General features: G+C 34.0%; 1 protein-coding gene across 7 annotated transcripts in view; it reads left to right on the top strand.

Moving 5' to 3' along the window:
- Positions 1–19,204, top strand: part of CB3H14orf39 (chromosome B3 C14orf39 homolog) — a 52,477-nt gene that overhangs the window by 30,694 nt on the left and 2,579 nt on the right. For all 7 annotated transcript variants that reach the window (XM_078448187.2, XM_078448184.2, XM_078448186.2 and 4 more), the window contains exons 14-17: positions 4,461–4,522; positions 6,408–6,586; positions 8,258–8,393; positions 14,337–14,394. In XM_078448187.2, the coding sequence (XP_078304313.1) occupies positions 4,461–4,522; positions 6,408–6,586; positions 8,258–8,393; positions 14,337–14,394 (435 nt within the window). The remainder of the gene's footprint in view (positions 1–4,460; positions 4,523–6,407; positions 6,587–8,257; positions 8,394–14,336; positions 14,395–19,204) is intronic.

The following is a 19,204-nucleotide window of genomic DNA, read 5'->3' as shown; positions in this document are numbered from 1 at the left end:
ATCATGACCTGAGCTGAAATCAAGAGCTGGATGCTTAACTGACTGAGCCACCCAGTTGCCCTGAATTTTACCAAACATTTAAAGAGTTAATACCTATTCTTCTTTTAACTATTCCCAAATATAGAAATGGAAGGAAAACTTTCAAACTCATTTTATGAGGCCAGCATTACCCTGATTCCAAAACCAAAGACTCCACTAAAAAAGAGATCTGCAGGCCAATATCCCTGATGAAATGGATGCAAAAACTCTCAACAAGATATTAGCAAATCGAATCCAACAGTACATTAAAAGAATCATTCACCACGATCAAGTGGGATTTAATCCTGGGATGTAAGGGTGGTTCAATATTTGCAAATCAATCAATGTGATATGCCACTTTAATAAAAAAGGATAAGAATCATATGATTGTTTCAGTAGATGCAGAAAAGCATTTGACAAAGTACAACATCCATTCTTGATTTAAAAACTCTCAACAAAGTAGGTTTAGAGGGAATATACCTCAACATAGTGAAGTCCATATACAAAAAACCCACAGCTATTATTATTCTTAATGGGAGAAAACTAAGAGCTTTTCTTCTATGATCAGGAACAAGACAGGGATGTCCAGTCTCACCACCATTATTTAGCATATTATTGGAAATCCTAGACACAGCAGTCAGCCAATAAAAAGAAATAAAAGACATCCAAATCAGCAAGGAAGAAGTTAGTCTCATTATATGCAGATGACATGATATTCTATATAGAAAACCCAAAAGACTCCACCAAAAAAAATTCTAGAATTGATACATAAATTCAGTAAAGTTGTAGGATACAAAATCAGTGTGCAGAAATCTGTTGCATGCCTGTACACCAAAAATGAAGCAACAGAAAGAGAAATCAAGGAATCAGTTCCATTTACAATTGCACCAAAAACCGTAAGATACCTAGGAATAAACCTAACCAAAGAGGTAAAAAGATCTATACTCTGAAAACTATAAAACACTGATGAAATAAAATAAAGGTGACACAATGACACAAAGAAATGGAAAAACATTCTATGCTCATGAATTGAAAGAACAAATATTGTTAAAATGTCTGTATTACCCAAAGCAATCTACACATAAAAGTGCAACCCCCATCAAAATACCACCAGCATTTTTTCACAGAGCTAGAACAAACAATCCTAAAATTTGTATGGAACCACAAAAGACCCCGAATAGCCAAAGCAACCTTGAAAAAGAAAAGCAAAGCCAGAGTATCACAATTCCAGATTTTAAGTTATATTACAAAGCTGTAGTGGTCAAGACAGTATGGTATTGGCACAAAAACAGACGCATAGATCAATGAGACAGAATAGAAAGCCCAGAAATGGACCCACAATTATATGGTCACCTAATCTTTGGCAAAGCTGGAAAGAATATCCAATTTGGAAAAAAGTCTCTTCAACAAATGGTGTCGAGAAAACTGCACACAACATGCAAAAAAATGAAACTAGACCACTTTCTTACACATCATCAGCACAAAAGTAAATTCAAAATGGATGAAAGACCTAAATGTGAGACAGGAAGCCATTAAGATCCGAGAGAAGAACACAGGCAGTAACCTCTTTGACATTAGTCATAGCAACTTCTTTCAAGATAATGTCACTTGAGGCAAGGGAGACAAAAGTAAAAATAAACTGTTAAGACTTCATCAAAATAAAATGCTTCTGCACAGTGAAGGAAACAACAAAACTAAAAGGCAACCTATGGAATGGGAGAAGATATTTACAAATGACATATCTGATAAAGTGTTAGTATCTAAAATCTATAAAGAACTAAGAAACTCAACACCCAAAAAGCAAATAATCCATGGGCAGAAGGCATGAATAGACACTTTTCCAAAGAAGACATGCAGATGTCTAACATGAAAAGATACTCAACATCACTCATCATCAGGGAAATACAAATCAAAACTACAATGAGCTATCACCTCACACCTGTCAGAATGGCTGAAATTAACAACACAGGAAACAACAGATGTTGGCAAAGAGGTGGAAAAAGGGGAACCCTCCTGCACTGTTATTGGGAATGCAAACTGGTGCAGCCACTGGAAAACAGTATGGAATTTCCTCATAAAATTAAAAATAGAACTACCCTACAATCCAGCAATTGCACTACTAGATATTTACCCAAAGAATATAAAAATACTAACTGAAAGGGATACATGCCCCTTAATGTTTGTAGCAACATTAGCAACAATAAGTAAATTATGGAAAGAGCCCAGCCTGTGTCCATCAACTGATGAATGGATAAAGAAGATGTGGTGTATAGATATACTCAGCCATAAAAAGAATGAAATCTTGCCATTTTCAATAATGTGGATGGAGCTACAGTGTATCCTACTAAGCAAAATAAGTCAGAGAAAGACAAATACCATATGATTTCACCCCAATATGGAATTTAAGAAACGGACACACAATCATAGAGGGAAAAAGAGGCAAACTGGCAAACTAAGAAACAGACTCTTAACTGTAGAGAACAAACTGATAGTTACCAGAAGAGAGGGGGGTGGAAGGATGGGTTAAATAGGTGGGGATTAAAGAATGCACTTGTGATGAGCACCGGGTGTTGTATGTAAGTGATGAATCACTAAATACACTTTAAACTAATATTACACTGCATGTTAACTAACTGGAATTCAAATAAAAGCTTAAAAATACTGGCTCGTTTTTGCAGTAGAAAAATTCTGTAAATATATGCACATTCACAATGGTCTCATAATGTGAATCTGTTTCTCCCACTCTCAAAATAGGGTTCAGCCAACATAATATGCTGATTCCATGCAGATGGATTTTCTTCCTGCTTTCTTCTGGATGAAAGAATCCTATCTTATCTTCACATATAATTTGTTCCACCTGTTTATAATCCTGTATATATACCAAGCTGACAGAACATTAGACAGGGAGGAATAGTTGATCTCTAGGAACAATGCACCCCTAATACAGATATGTGGGGAAATGCACATATCTGTCATATTCCTAGCTACCATTGAGCATATATGGTAAGGCTTCATACCCGAAAAGGCACATAGTTATCTTAGGGAAAAAAAAGATTCTTTTCAGCAGTCTCCCAGCCTGTCTTTTGAGGAAATTAATCTGTGGTGAAAATCATGGTTGTGACTGTTAAATGCAAAAGGCAAAACTATAAAGCTTTCAGATGGTCAAATAGAAAAACATATTAGAGGTAGGAAAGAATTTCTTAAATAATTAAAAAGTCCAATAATAAAACAAAGATTGATAAATTTGGCTGTATTAAACTTAAGAGTTTCCATTCATCAAAAGATGTTATAAAAAGAAGACAAGAGAATATATTTGCAATACATAAAACTGTCAAAGGACTGGTTTCCAAAAATGTGTAAAGAAGTTCTACAAACCAAGAAGAAAAAGACAGACAACCCAATTAGAAATAGGTGCGAAATACGCAAATAGGCACTTCAAATAGAGAAACTTTTGTCTCAAATAAACATATGAAAAGATGCTTAGCAAATTAGGAAACTGAAAAATAAAACCACAGTGAGATACTACACATCCAACAGATTAGCAAATTCAGAAAGTCTGGTAATACTAAGTGTTGATGAGAATATAGGACGATAAGAACTCATAACTATTTGGGAGAAACTCATTTATAAATGAGTATTGAGACCATATCTAAATTATAACTAGAAACTGAGTGGGCTCCTAAGGTAACTTGGGATGTCTAGGTGCCACAAAAATATTGATAAATAGTTTGGAAACTAAACTTTGGAAAAATTTAAAATTTGGTAAAATGGAAGATATAAATACCCTATACCTTATAATTCCACTCCTGCATATATACTTAGAGAAATACAAGTACATACATACAAGTATATATATACAAAAGAATGTATGTGTCATCGGTGTTTGTAATAGTCTTGAAGTAGAAACACCCTGAATGCCCATTTGTTAGTAGAATAGGTAGATATATTGTGTCGTGCTTATACAATGAAATCCTTTACATCAATACAAGTAAGCAAGTTATGTCTATAAGAAGCAATACAGATGAATTTCACAAGCATATGCTGGAACAAAAACAAGACAACACGTACCATTTCATCATATAACTTTTTAAAACAGGAAAAATAGACTATATTACTCAGGTGATAAAACTATATAAAACAAATCCAGGAAATAATTATCACACAAGGCAGGAGAGTGATTATCTGTGAGGAGGAGGCTATGAGGAATATGGGGCCTTTTGGAGTATGCATGATCTATTTCTTTACCTGGTGGTGGTGACGTGAGTATTCTCTATAATTTTCTTTGTTAAACTGTTCATGTGGGTTTTATTCTCCTATTTCTATGTGTTAGGTAGAACTATATGAAATTGCTATTTTTGTGGGTCAAAAACAGTTAAATTTCTTATTTGTATGTTTTATTTGCAATTGTAAAAAAACCCAGTTTTTTCTCCCATAACAAATAGATGCTGAGTGTGAAGATAAAGGGACGGTAAGACCATTGAGAGAATTAAAATGTACTTCACAAGTAAGTCTAATGTTTGGTTTCTAAATTCTAAGCAAAATATTCCAATTTAAAGTATTGTTTCCACTTTAATTTCTGATTATGTTTAATGAAGATTATTTATGTGAGGTCTAGATGTTATTTGGTTAGTAATTGAGTTGCTGTGGTGTTAAAGCTTCTATCCCTTAGAAGAGCTTTAGATTAAAAAAATGAAGCCACAAAAAGTTTACATGACATGAAAATATACAAAAAAGAGTTGTCATTAATACATTAATACATGACTATATATATATATATATGTATATATTATATATATATATGCTTAGAATTATATATATATATATATATATATACACTGACACTGCAACTAAATTACAACTGAGGAAGACAATTTTGTTTGGTAGAATTGAATGATTTGCTAATCAAAACCAGTGCTTATCACAAAAATCTCTTCAAAATATATTTTAATAGTGGACAACTTTAATGATAGATGTAGGCAATGTATACTGACTTTACTAAGTACTAAGGGTTAAAACAAGGCAAATGACATAGTAGAATACTGCTCAAGAAACACAGATAAAAAGCACATTTTAATTTTTTTGGTAGAGGGACCCAAATTGTTTCTGAAATGATATTTGGTATAGCAAACATTTGAGAAATCATATTCCTACCTTACAAAAGTCAATTTCTGTTGAATTTCTCAACCTTTGCAGAGAAAATAGTATAATGAATTTATAAGGGCAAAAAAGTATAAAGAACATAACTGATGAGAGTAAGATTGCTTAGAATTAAATTACTTTTTCCTTTTAAAGAGCTATCATATACAATTCTTGAGTCAGAGCATGATGTGGAAATTTTATTTATTTTTTATTTTTTTATTTTTTTTAAATTTTTTTATTTATTTTTTATTTTTTTATTTTTTAATATATGAAATTCACTGTCAAATTGGTTTCCATACAACACCCAGTGCTCATCCCAAAAGGTGCCCTCCTCAATACCCATCACCCACCCTCCCCTCCCTCCCACCCCCCATCAACCCTCAGTTTGTTCTCAGTTTTTAACAGTCTCTTATGCTTTGGCTCTCTCCCACTCTAACCTCTTTTTTTTTTTTTTTTTTTTTCCTTCCCCTCCCCCATGGGTTTCTGTTACGTTTCTCAGGATCCACATAAGAGTGAAACCATATGGTATCTGTCTTTCTCTGTATGGCTTATTTCACTTAGCATCACACTCTCCAGTTCCATCCACGTTGCTACAAAAGGCCATATTTCATTTTTTCTCATTGCCACGTAGTATTCCATTGTGTATATAAACCACAATTTCTTTATCCATTCATCAGTTGATGGACATTTAGGCTCTTTCCATAATTTGGCTATTGTTGAGAGTGCTGCTATAAACATTGGGGTACAAGTGCCCCTATGCATCAGTACTCCTGTATCCCTTGGATAAATTCCTAGCAGTGCTATTGCTGGGTCATAGGGTAGGTCTACTTTTAATTTTCTGAGGAACCTCCACACTGCTTTCCAGAGCGGCTGCACCAATTTGCATTCCCACCAACAGTGCAAGAGGGTTTCTGTTTCTCCACATGATGTGGAAATTTTAAAAAGTCATTCCTAACCATTTTTCTTCATCAGTTTCAGTATGTTCTGGTTATCTTTTCCTTTTTCAGGTAGAGGTAGGGGAGGTGGATCAGGGAAGAAAAGAAAAATTAGAAAATTAAAAATAGTTATTTTTCCGTATTTTGCAGTTATATTTTGATACCACTTTCATCAATTAATATTTTAGTTCTTTTGTCTATGAAATGGTAACATAATAGATTAATATGGTGTTTTCTACCTCATACACTTTTATATATATTTGAGTTTGTTAATAGCATTCATTTTTATAGTTTTCTGTTATTTTGAATTTGTAGGTTATATGCGCAGAACGTTTTGGGAAGCCAATAGAAGATAATAGTGATGAAGTAGAAGAAAGGACTGAGAATTTTCCACGAACTCCTGAAATTCCTTTATTTTTAAGAACTCCTGAAGCTGTGAAAACACCTGAACCTTTGGAGAAATCATTGTTTCCTAAAACCCCCTCTTTTGAAATGTAGGATTTTAATCAATAATTATAATTAAAGAATCTATATGCTGGGCCAATATTATGTAAATAATTGATGGGAATAGTAAAATGTCTAGTACCTATAACTTTAAAAAGGTTTTTATATGGAATATTTCAAATACATAAAGGAGAGACTAGCATAACGAACCTCCATGTACCTATTATCCTGTTCAAATAATTATTAGCATTCTGCCATTCTTGTTCCATAGAACCTCTTCCCCATTTTTCCTACAACACTTAGATGAAGATGGCATAGATTCTGAGTACTTACCCAGTGCAATAGTATATAGATTTTAGATTTTTCCAAAGGATAAAAACTGTATGGAAAAATGTTAAATGTCAAGCTAAAAAGCAACTGTCATGTACGGTATAGCTTGTGGACATCACTGAATAATGTTCCAGCCGTAATTTTCCTTTATGTTGTCTAAAGCAAGAATTGCCATCTGTCAAGTAACCTAGGTAGGCAGAAATATCTCTAACATGATTATTTAACTTTGGAAATAGATTTGTAGCTTGCAGCCAAGAGAATAGTGCGGCATTTAACCTTTTTGTGTAGTTTAATCCCTTTTAAAACTACAAACCTTAAAATTCTTTTTTTTTTTACCTTAAGATTTTTTAAAAACAAATGTCAAACAAATTTCACTTCAGGAATCTCTCACCCATTTTCTACTTCTGTAGTTTGAATTGTTAATAAACGTTTTCTATGTGAAAGTCATGCTGTTGACTCACAGTATGTTCAAACTAGAACTCCTCACCAAATCTGAGAACTGTAAAAAGAATGGCAGCCATATACTAAAACCTCTGTTTATGGATGAGAAAACTAATCTGTAAAGTTAAGTGATTCATTGATGGTCATGGAGACAGTTATGGAAGTATCTTCAGATATCTATTATATTTAACAATAGCATTAACTGTGTCTAAACATTTTATAAACTTTATGAGATGTAAATACACTATTATACTTAGAGGAAGAGGAAACAGAATCACAGGTGGTACAACTCATTAGTGATAGAGTTGTGATTCAAACCCAGGCATTTCTGCCTCCAGAATTCATGCATTTGACCACTGTGTTGTATACTGTCTTCTCTAATTATTTTTCCCAAATCATTTTCTAGTTTAACTTCCTTATGCAACAGTATGTAATGACTGACTTCTCATTAAGACTAAAATCTTGTAATTGGCTTTCAATGTGTTGGGGACAGTATAGCCTCAAAGTTAAAAGCTTGGACTTTGAATCTGGATTGTGAATTTAAGTTGGCATTTACATTTCTTGGAGAAAGTCATTTAACCTTTCTATGCTTCAAAATTTTCTTCTGTAAAATGGAGGTGGTAATATCTATTTCATAGGGATACTGTGAGGAATACGTAAGTTAATGCCAATGGAAATACCTAGAATAGACCCTGAACGCAGTTTAGGGTTTATTCTCAGTTGAACTTCATTGTTATCATCATCCCATACTTGATTGTTCTACTTTATTTAACATTTTTCACTTCAAACTATCTTTTTCTCAAGAGGTTTGTCACCTCAATAACTATTCCTTCCCTTTCCCTACTGTGCTAATTCTTACTTGTATGGTATTTCTTATGGTGTTTACCAGTCTGCATACTTAGTAATATATTTTTTTAACAATTTTATTATTTCTTATTTCTCTGTAACAGAAATAGAAATATAATGCCTGAAGGTCAAACACAAAAGGAATCCCCTGGATTTTCTTTTCTTATGAATTATACTTCTAGATCTCCTGGATTGAATCTATTTGATTCTACATTTGATTCAGAAATCTCATCAGATCAGGTAATAGGTGGAAGCTAAAGTTTTATTTCTAAAAAATTGCACTGGAGGTGGCTCAGTCGGTTAAGCATCCAACTTTTGCTCAGGTTATGATCTCATGGCTCGTCAGTTTAAGCCCTGCATCAGGCTCTGCTGTCAGCACAGATCCCACTTCGGATCCTCTGTCCCCCCCTCTCTCTGCCCTTCCCTGCTTGCACTCTCTCTCATAAAAAAAAATAAAACATTAAAAGATGAAAATAAGAAAAATAAAAAACTGTACACTATAACCTCAAGTAATTTTAATTCTTTACTGTCAAACTGTCTTGGGGCAGAGTAAGAAGCACAGGCAATTTTTTAGAAGATTCTGAGTATTGATAGAATAGCACAGTTTTCCCATTATGTTTTTGTTTTCAATTTCAGGTACCTTCAGTTGATATCTATTTATAAAAAAAAGAATCTCAGTATAGGGTTGATTTACATTGCAGTTAAAGGCACTTTAAAATAAATTTGGCTTTATAGTTCATGTGTCTACTAACCAAACTTCACATATTCTCAGTATGAAAAATTCTCCAGGTTATTAGTTGGTGTTTTTATCTACATATGTGTACATAGTAACATCATCAGTTAATTTTTTAGAAGACGTAATTTTCTTCTAATAGTGATAGTGATTCTACTATTCAGTGATAGGATAGTAAAGTGCTTATTTCTGTATTTGGCAATTGAAACTGAAAATTAAGATGTACTTTATTTGATCAGTAGAGACAGCACAGTGTAGTGGTTAAGACTACACTCTGATACGACACTAGTTGACTATTTTCCACTGTGGAAAACTGTATGAAGTTTCCTCAGAAAGTTAAAAGTAGAACTGCCCTGGGTGCCTGGGTAGTTAAGTCAGTTAAGTGTCTGACTTCTGCTTAGGTCATGATCTCACGGTTCGTGAGTTCGAGCCCCGCATCAGGCTCTCTGCTGTCAGCATGGAGCTTGCTTTGGATCCTCTGTCTCCCTCTGTCTTTCCCTCCCCTGCTTGCTCTCTCTTTTTTAAAAAATAGAACTGCCCTACATCCAGGAATTTTCCTATTTTATTTTGGCTCATCTTCTACTGTTTTAATGCTCAGAGAATCCTTCCTCTTGTTAAGATCTAATGAAAATTTAAAATTCCATGACTTTTAATTCTGATTTGAAGGGATACATGCACCCTGATGTTATAGCAGCATTATCAACAATAGCCAAATTGGGGTGCCTGGGTGGCTCAGTTGGTTAAGCATCTGACTCTTGATTTCAGCTTAGGTTATGATCTATCAGTTTGTGGGACAAAGCCCCACAATGGGCTCTGCGCTGGCAGTGTAGAACCTGCTTGGGATTCTTTCTCCCTCTTTCTGTGCACCTCCCTTGCTTATGTGTGAGTGCGCGCTCTCTCTCTTAAAATAAGTAAACATTTTTTTAAAACTAAAAAAATAAAACAAAATAGCCAAATTATGGAAGGAACCCCAAATGTCCATCGATTGATGAATGGGTAAAGAGGATGTGGTGTGTACACACACACACACAGACACACACACACACACACACACAGGAGTATTAGTCATCAAAAAGAATAAAATCTTGCCATTTGTAATGACTGAATGGAGCTAGAGCATATCATGCTAAGTGACATAAGTCAGTCAGAGAAACACAAATACCATATGATTTCACTCCTATGTGGAATTTAAGAAACAAAACAAATGAACAGGGGAGCCTGGGTGGCTTAGTCTGTTGGGTGTCCAACTTCGGCTCAGGTCATGATCTCGCAGTCTGGTCCGTGGGTTCGAGCCCTGCGTCAGGCTCTGTGCTGACAGCTCAGAGCCTGGAGGCTGCTTCGGATTCTGTCTTCCTCTCTCTCTCTGGTCCTCCCATGCTCACGCTCTCTCAAAAATGAATAAACGTTAAAAAAAAACCACAGATGAACATAGAGGAAAAAAAGAGAGGGAAACCAGAAAATAGACTCTTAATTAGAGATAAATGGGTAATGGAAATATACTTTAAATATAAAGATAAAAACTGGTTGAAAGTAAATGAATGGAAAAAGATATATCATAAAAACTAAGTGAGAGAAGGTCACAATGGCTATACTTACATCACTTTAGATAATCTTCAAGACAGAGAATATTGCTAGAGATCATGAAGGGCATTTCTTTTTTTATTTTTTTTTAATTTTTTTTAATGTTTATTTATTTTTGAGACAGAGAGAGACAGAGCATGAACGGGGGAGGGTCAGAGAGAGAGGGAGACACAGAATCTGAAGCAGGCTCCAGGCTCTGAGCTGTCAGCACAGAGGCTGATGCGGGGCTCGAACCCACGAACCGTGAGATCATGACCTGAGCCGAAGTCGGACGCCCAACCGACTGAGCCACCCAGGCGCCCCATGAAGGACATTTCTTAAAGACAAAAGGGCCAGTTCTCTAGGAAGATACAACAATGACAAATGTGTATGTGCCTAATGACAACTTCAAAATACAGAAACAAAAGCAGAGCATAAGGAAGTCAGTGTTATTGTAATAGCAATGTAATGGGACAGATGATAGCTGTACATGTGATGAACATAGCATAATGTATAAACTTGTCAATTCACTAAGTTGTACACCCAAAACTAATATAACATTGTATATTAACTATAAAAAATATTAATAAACAAAATTGACTTAATTAAATGGAGAAATAGAAAAAAACACAAGCTTAGTTGGAGATTTTTAATAAAAAACCCCCTCTAAGCAATTGGTTGAATTAGACAACATAATCAATAAAGATCTATAAAATCTGAACAACACCATCAACCCTCTTGACCTGACATTTATAGAACAACACATCAAGCAACTGCAGCTTATGCAGGCATACCTTGTTTTATTGTACTTTGCAGATACTGCTTTCTTGTAAAGGTTTGTGGTAACCCTGTGTCAGGCAAGTCTGCTAGCATCATTTTTCCAACAGCATTTGCTCACTTTTTTCTCTGTGTCACATTTTGGTAATTCTGACAATATTTCAAACTTTTTCATTACTATTTGTTATGGTGGTCTATGATCAGTAATTACAACTCACTGAAAGCTCAGATGAAGGTTAGCATTTTTTTAGCAATAAAGTATGGTATTTTAAAATTTATGTGCATTTTTTAGACATAATGTTACTGCACACTTACTAGATTACAGCAGTATAGTGTAAACACAACTTTTATATGCATTGGGAAACCAAAAAATTCTTTCGGCTTGCTTTATTATGATACATTTTTGTGATGGTCTGGAACTAAACTCATAATATTTCTGAGGTGTGCTTCTATATTCTTTTCAAGTGCTAATGGTACATTCACCAAGACCATGTTCTGAACCATAAAATGAGTCTTAATAATTTAAAAGGATTGAAATCATACAGAGTACATTGTCTGCTCACAATATAATTAAATTAGAAATCAATAATAAGGTAGAAGGAAAAACCTGAATAATTAGGTCGTAGGCCAAAGAAGAAATCATGAGAGAAATTAGAAAAGATTTTGAAATGATTACGAAAAATTCAGTGTATCAAAATTGTAGGATGTTGCCCAAACCGGAACGAAACCATAGCTTTAAATAATTTAGTTTATATTTAAATAATTCAATTAATGGAAAAGAAGAAAGGTCTAAAATCAGTGATGTAAGTTTTCACCTTGAAAATCTAGAAAAGTAAGAACAAAATAAGCCCAAAGTAAATAGAATGGCAAAATAAGGGGGATAAGAGACATTAATGAAATAGAAAACAAGCAATAGAGAAAATTGACAAAGCCAATTGGTTGGTTCCTTGAAAAAAAATTGAGAGTTTATAAAGTCATCATTAGACTGATAAAAAGATAAGACAATTTATACATTTTATGAATGAAATAGTATTATAGATTTATAGACATTAATAATAAGATAATATTGTGGAAAATAAGACTGGTGAAGGGAAACCTAGAGCAAGCAAAGTGTGGTAATGGTACAAGGATTGATAAATTGATCAGTGGTATGGGCTAAAAGTCTTGGAACTTTAAATATTCATCAGATCTTAAGAAGAGGAAGGATTCTCTGAGCATTAAAACAGTGGAAGATGAGCCAAAAGAAAATAGAAGGGTTTGGTTCCATATAAAATTGTTATATTTTAATTTCTTTTTATTTTTAAGAGAGAGGAAGCATGGGGGAGAGGGATGGAGAGAGAGAGAGAGAGAGAGAGAGAGAGAGAAGCTTAAGGAGGCTCCACACTCAGCGCTGAGCCCAATGTGGGGCTTGATCCCCCAATCCTGGGATCATGAGCTGAGTTGAAATCAGGAGTTGGACACTCAACCAACTGAGCCACCCATGTGCCCCTGTTAAAAAAAATTTTTAAAGGCAAAATGATAATGTGATATGCAATATTTGCAATAATAGTAGAAGAGATTAATATCTTTAATATATGAAGAGCTTATAGAGATTAATAAGATATATTCAAGTTCTTTAGGTGAATAAATCGCGGAAAAATAATTCAAGTGACATAAAATCTCCAGGAAAAACAGTTTTCCTTATTGTCAAAAAATATAAATCTGTGCATAACAGTATTTATTCAAGTGTAATTTGTATTAGAAAAAAAAAAACAGAGGTAACCTAAATGTCTAAATTGAAAGAATGATTGCAAACCAAGAAACAGACGCTTAACTATAGAGAACAAACTGTTAGTTACCACAGGAGAGATGGATGGGGGGATGAGTCAAATAGGTGATGGGGATTATTTAGGGTGATGAGCACCAGGTGTTGTATGAAAGTGTTGAATCACTAAATTGTACACCTGAAATTTATATTATACTGTATGTTAACTAACTAGAATTTAAGTAAAAACTTAAAAAAAAACTGTATGGTATGTTGATATAGAAGAATATTAAAATGCTATGAAAAGAATCTGGTTTTGGAAGAATAATGACATGGGAAAATGCTCATAATGCAACATTAAGAGAAAAAAATGGGTCAGAAAACTATGTTGTCATATCTATGTCATGATCCCATTTAAAAAAAAAAAGACACAGAGAAAACAGACTCTTTTGGCAGCAAAACTTGATATTTCCTATTATCCTCATATTTCCTATTATTTCCTATTTCCTCATATTTCCTATTACTTTTATAGGCAAGAAAACAATACCAAGAACCTGATTTGTAAAAGGCCTTCAGAATAAAGCAAAAATTAATTAGAATTTTAGGTTATATAAGGGCGCCTGGGTGGCTCAGTTGGTTAAACATCCGACTTCAGCTGAGGTCATGATTTCACAGTTCGTGGGTTTGACCCCCCACATCGGGCTCTGTGCTGACAGCTCAGAGCCTGGAGCCTGCTTCAGATTCTGTGTCTCCCTCTCTCTGTCCCTCCCCCACTCACACTCTGTCTCTCTCTCTCAAAAAAAATAAACATTAAAAAAATTTTAGGTTATATTAATATTCCAAAGTAGGAACTATTTTTAGCACAATATATACACCTTTTAAGATTTTACCCATTGCCAGAATGAAATCAATAAGCCTTATTTTAGGCTTAATGATAGGTTTTAAAGATAGATTTCTTTTTTAAAGTACAGTAGTATCGGGGCACCTAGGTGGCTCAGTCGGTTAAGCGTCCGACTTCAGCTCAGGTCATGATCTCGCAGTCCGTGAGTTCGAGCCCCGCGTCAGGCTCTGGGCTGATGGCTCAGAGCCTGGAGCCTGCTTCCGATTCTGTGTCTCCCTCTCTATCTGCCCCTCCCCCGTTCATGCTCTGTCTCTGTCTCAAAAATAAATAAACGTAAAAGAAAGTAAAAACAAATAAAGTACAGTAGTACGCTATATAGAATGTTGCCATTAAAAAAAAAGAATGTTGCCATTTTTGTCTACTCTAATTATGCTTATTAAAAAAATTAGGGTTTATATTCAAATACAAATGTCATATTTGCTGTTCTACTGACTTCATGAGTAATATTGAATGGAAATTATTTTTCAGTTTAATGAACATTATTCTGCGGGAAATTTAAATCCTCTTTCATCACAACAAGAAATTGGTAAGTGATTTGAAGTTTGCTACATATAAAAACATGTTACTTTCTCCACTTTGTATTTAGTTTGTCTCTGATTTTTCTCAGCTAATTCTTTTAAAATTTTATTACTTCTGCATCACTCACTAATCATTTTTTGTAGTAATTTAGCTTCTTCTGTCACTACTCTACCAATTTCTCTAATATTACTGGTGAGTTAACAATTATCAAACATTATGGGTATTTTGTATTTATTATCATACTCAGTATCTTTGCAGCATGTGATATAGTTGACTCTTCTCATCCTTCTGAAGTTTTTGGGTTTCATCCTCTCTCTCTGGTGCTTACTTTTTATTGGATCTTCTTTCTTCTTTTATCCTATGATTAATGGATTCATTCAACATATAAATATAAACATATATGTGTATACATATAGTATATTTCATATGCAGTACTGCTTTGGCTCTGATGATAGGATAGTGGACAAGAATGCAAAGTTCTCATAGGGTTTTTGTTCTAGTGGGAGAAACTGAAAGTAGACAAACGATTATATGTCAGGTAGTGCACTAAACAACAGTAGATATTGGTAGACTCACACGTTACAACTTTTAATCTTAGATTTACTTAGCTTTATAGAAAGATACAGGATAGGAAATAACAGCATGTACAGTGTCTTTATCTCATTGAGAGGCCCACCAGCTACCCAAATAATAAGGTTTCATTTGCCACATCACTCACACAAGACATGTAAAGCTACTATGGACAAAAGGCATGGTGCATAACAGAAAATCTGCAACCTCAGTTTCCCACCAGTCTTTTAATATCATTCTAATCATAAGGTCCAAAGACTGCATCCTAACTCACAGCTCACCTAATTCAGGTGCAGTCTCACACTAAACAAGGAAGACACAGCATTTACTTTAATTCCATATTTTTTAAGAAAATAGACCTATGAGAATTCCAACTTCAAGGTCATTCTTCCAGGTGGGCTTGGATCAATGCAGGCTTGATGTTTGCTTTTTACTTACTGTGGATGATCAGTATTATGAAGAAAAGTAAACGGAATAAGGGAAATAGGGAGTATTTGGATTGGGCGGTTGGTTACTCTGTTACAAGGGAGTCAGGGAAGGCATCACTAAAAGGCAGCCATTGAGCAAAAACCTGAAGGAGGTGCCAGGTACAAGCTATGTGGTTAAGTGTTCTAGGCAGAGGGTGCAAAGGTCTTGAGATGAGAGCATACTCAGCATGTGTGTTGAATAGTGGGTAAATTGGTATGATTGGAATCAAATAAGGAGTGAGAAACTGGTAGGAAATTAAATCAGAGAGGTTGGAGGGAGAGCAAACCATACGGGGCCCTAAGACAATTAAGGACTTTGGGTTTTTTTCCTAAGTGAGATGAGCAGTTTATTGGAAAGTTTTGAGCAAAGGACTGAAATGATTTAATAGGTTTTAAGAGCATTATTTGGCTACTGTATGGAGAATGGACTATATAGAAACAAGGGTGAAACCAGGGAGATTTATTAGGAAGTAATTAAAATACTACAGGTGAAAATTAATGGTGGCAAGGATAGTGGTAGTGGAAGTGGTGAGAAGAGGTTGGATTTGGTCATTAAGCTTTCTGAAGGTAGAGTTGTAAGGATTTGCTAATGGACAGGACGTAAGGATTAAGAGATAGAAATAAGGATGATACGAAGAAGATTTTGATGAATAAGAATGGAACTGCCACTTATTGAAATATGGAAGGCCATATGTTAGATACCAACAGGAGCTGGGACTTTAGTTTTGGAAGTGTTATCAACTGAAAAGCCTCTGTTAGATAGCTAAGTAAAAGTAAAGTAAGAAATTGTATATATGAATTTGGAATTCAGCAAGGTGAAGACATAAATTTTGAAATTGTCATAAATGACATTTAATGCTATGAGACCAGAATTAATATACCAATTGTAGACATTCTTTTAATTAAACCTTATTTAATAAAATTAGAATGTTAATATTCTCTCCTTTGACATTCTTATTCATTTGACACTCATTCACTTCAGCACTTTCAAATATTATAATACAGGTGATGACCAAGTTCCTATGTTCCTCCCTGACTTCTCCTAAACTTTAGGACCTTATGTTTTTAGTCTTTTTTCCCCCCAGTTTGTTAATATAATTGACATACATCACTGTACAAATTTAAGATGTACTGCATAATGGTTTGATTTACAGACGTTTTAAAATTATCACTGTAATAAGTTTAGTGAGTATCCAGCATCCCATATAGATATAATAAAAAGAAAAAGCAAAAAATTTTTTTTCTTTGTGATGAGAACTCTTAGGATTTACTCTCTTAATATCTTTCCTATATATCATACAGCAGTGTTAACTATAGTCATCATGTTTTAGTTACTTCCATAGTACTTATTTATCTTAGAACTGGAAGTTTGTATCTTTTGACCACCTTCCTCCAAATTCCCCTCCCCCTCCTCCCACCTCTAGTAATCACAAATCTGAATTTTTTTTCTATGGGTTTCCCTTCCCTTTCCTTCCGTTCCACATGTAAGTGAAATCATACATCATTTGTCTTTCTCTGTCTGACTTACTTCAATTAGTATAATGCCCTTAAGGTCCATCAGTGTTGTTTTAAATGGCAAGATGTCCTTGTTTTTTAATGGCTTAATATTCCATTGTGTGTGTGTGTGTGTGTGTGTGTGTGTGTGTGTGTGTGTGTATGTATCTGTCTATCTATCTATACGTAGATATGTATACATAGATATGTATAGATATCTATACATAGATAGATATACACCTCACAACTGTTTTATCCATTCATTAGCTGATGGACACTTAAGTTGTTTCTATGTCTTAGCTATTATAAATTATGCTGCTATGAACATGGAGGTACACTAATCTTTTTGAGTCAATGTTTTCATTTCCTTTGGATATATTCCCAGAGTAGAATTGCTGTGTCATATGGTTGTTCTATTTTTAACTTTTTAAGAATCCTCCATACTGTTTTCCGTAGTGGCTATACCAGTTTACAATCCTACCAATGGTGTACAAGTGTTCCCTTTTCTGTACATCCTTGCCAGCATTTGTTATCTCTTGTCTTTTTGATGATGAGCATTCTAACAGGTATGAGATGAATTCTCATTGTGGTTTTGATTTGCATATAACTAATGACTAGTGATGTTGAGCATCCTTTCATATGCCCGTTGGCCACCATAGTACCTGTTGGCCTTTTGGAAAAATGTTTATCCAGGTCATTTGCCTATTTTTAATTGGATTGGATTTTTTATTGGATTTTAATTTAATTGTTTTTTTTTAATTTTGTTTGTTTAAAATTGTTTGTTTTAATTTTAATTGTTTTAATTTGTTTTTTTGCTACTGATTTGTATGGGGTCTTTATGTATTTTGGATATTAATCCCCCTTATCACATACATGATTTGCAAATATTTTTCCTATTCCATAGGTTGTCTTTTAACTTTAACTCTGTTGTTTCTTTTGCTGTGCAGAAGCTTTTTAATTTGATGTAGTTACACTTGTCTGTTTTTTATTTTATTGGTTATGCTGTAGGTATCATACCCAAAAAGTCAAGACAGTGGCAAGGAGCTTTGTTCCTATGTTTTCTTTTAGGACATTCATGGTTTTAGGTCTTACATTTAAGTCTTTAATCCATTTCACGTTAATTTTTGTGAGTGGTATAGGGATCTAGTTTCATCCTTTTTACATGTTAGTATCCCAATTTTCTCAGCACTATTTATTGAAGAGACTGTCTTTTCTCTGTCCTTAACTCCCTTGTCAAATATTAGTTGACTGTATATGCAAGCCCTGTTCTGTTGATCTGCTTGTTTTTGTGCCAGTGCCATATTGTTTTGATTAATATTAGCTTTGTAGTTTAATTGAAACCAGGAAGTATAATGCCTCCCATTTTGTTCTTCTTTTGCAGGATTGTTTGGCTTTTGGGAGTTTTTTGTGGTTGTGTATAAATTTGGGGAGGGTTTTTTCTAATTTTATAAAAAATGCCATTGGAATCTTGGTAGGGATTGCATTGAATCTATAGATGGCTTTCAGTGGTATTGATATTTTAACAATATTAATTCTTCCAATCTATGAACACAGGGTACTTTTCCGTATATTTGTATCTTCTATAATTTCTTTCATCAGTGTCTTGTAGTTTTCAGAGTAGAGATCTTTCACCATTCTTGGTTAAGTTTATTCCTAAATATTTTATTCTGTACAATATTTGCAATATTACTCTATTGTAAAAAGGATTATTTTTTAAAATTTCTTTTTTAGATTATTGTTAGCGTATAGAAATGTTACTGATTTTTGTGTATTAATTTTGTATCCTGCAACTTTGCTGAATTCATTGATTAGATCTAACAGTTTTTTTGGTAGAATCTCTAGGATTTTCTACATATAAAATCACATTATTTGCCCTAGTTAATATCTTTAGTGGCTCCCCATGGAGTACCAAATTATGCTCCTGTTTTTCTAACCTTGCTCCAACATACCTTTTAAGCCTTTTCTCTTATAAGAATAATGTATGCTTTTGGCCAAACTAAAGAATTCACTGCATCCCAAATATGCCTGTACTTTCTTACCCATTTTTTTCTTCCTGAAATCCTCAACTTCTAATTCTTTATAACTATCTGTTAAAAACCAAATTCCATAAATCCTTTTGTCTTCAGCCTTTCATTCCAAAAAATGTCTCCTTCACTTTTCTGAATGTTTCTTTTTTATTTACTTTTTGAATATTCTACTCTCTGTTATTATTTATGAATATACATAAAATCTCTCCTAATCACAGGTCTTTGAGGACAGGGGTTCTGTTTTACTCACCTTTGAATT

This window comes from Panthera onca, chromosome B3 (assembly GCF_046562875.1).
Source record: "Panthera onca isolate mPanOnc1 chromosome B3, mPanOnc1 haplotype 2, whole genome shotgun sequence".
NCBI lineage: Eukaryota > Metazoa > Chordata > Mammalia > Carnivora > Felidae > Panthera > Panthera onca.
Note: the sequence above shows the minus strand (reverse complement) of the source record. Positions and strands in the feature narration are given on the sequence as shown.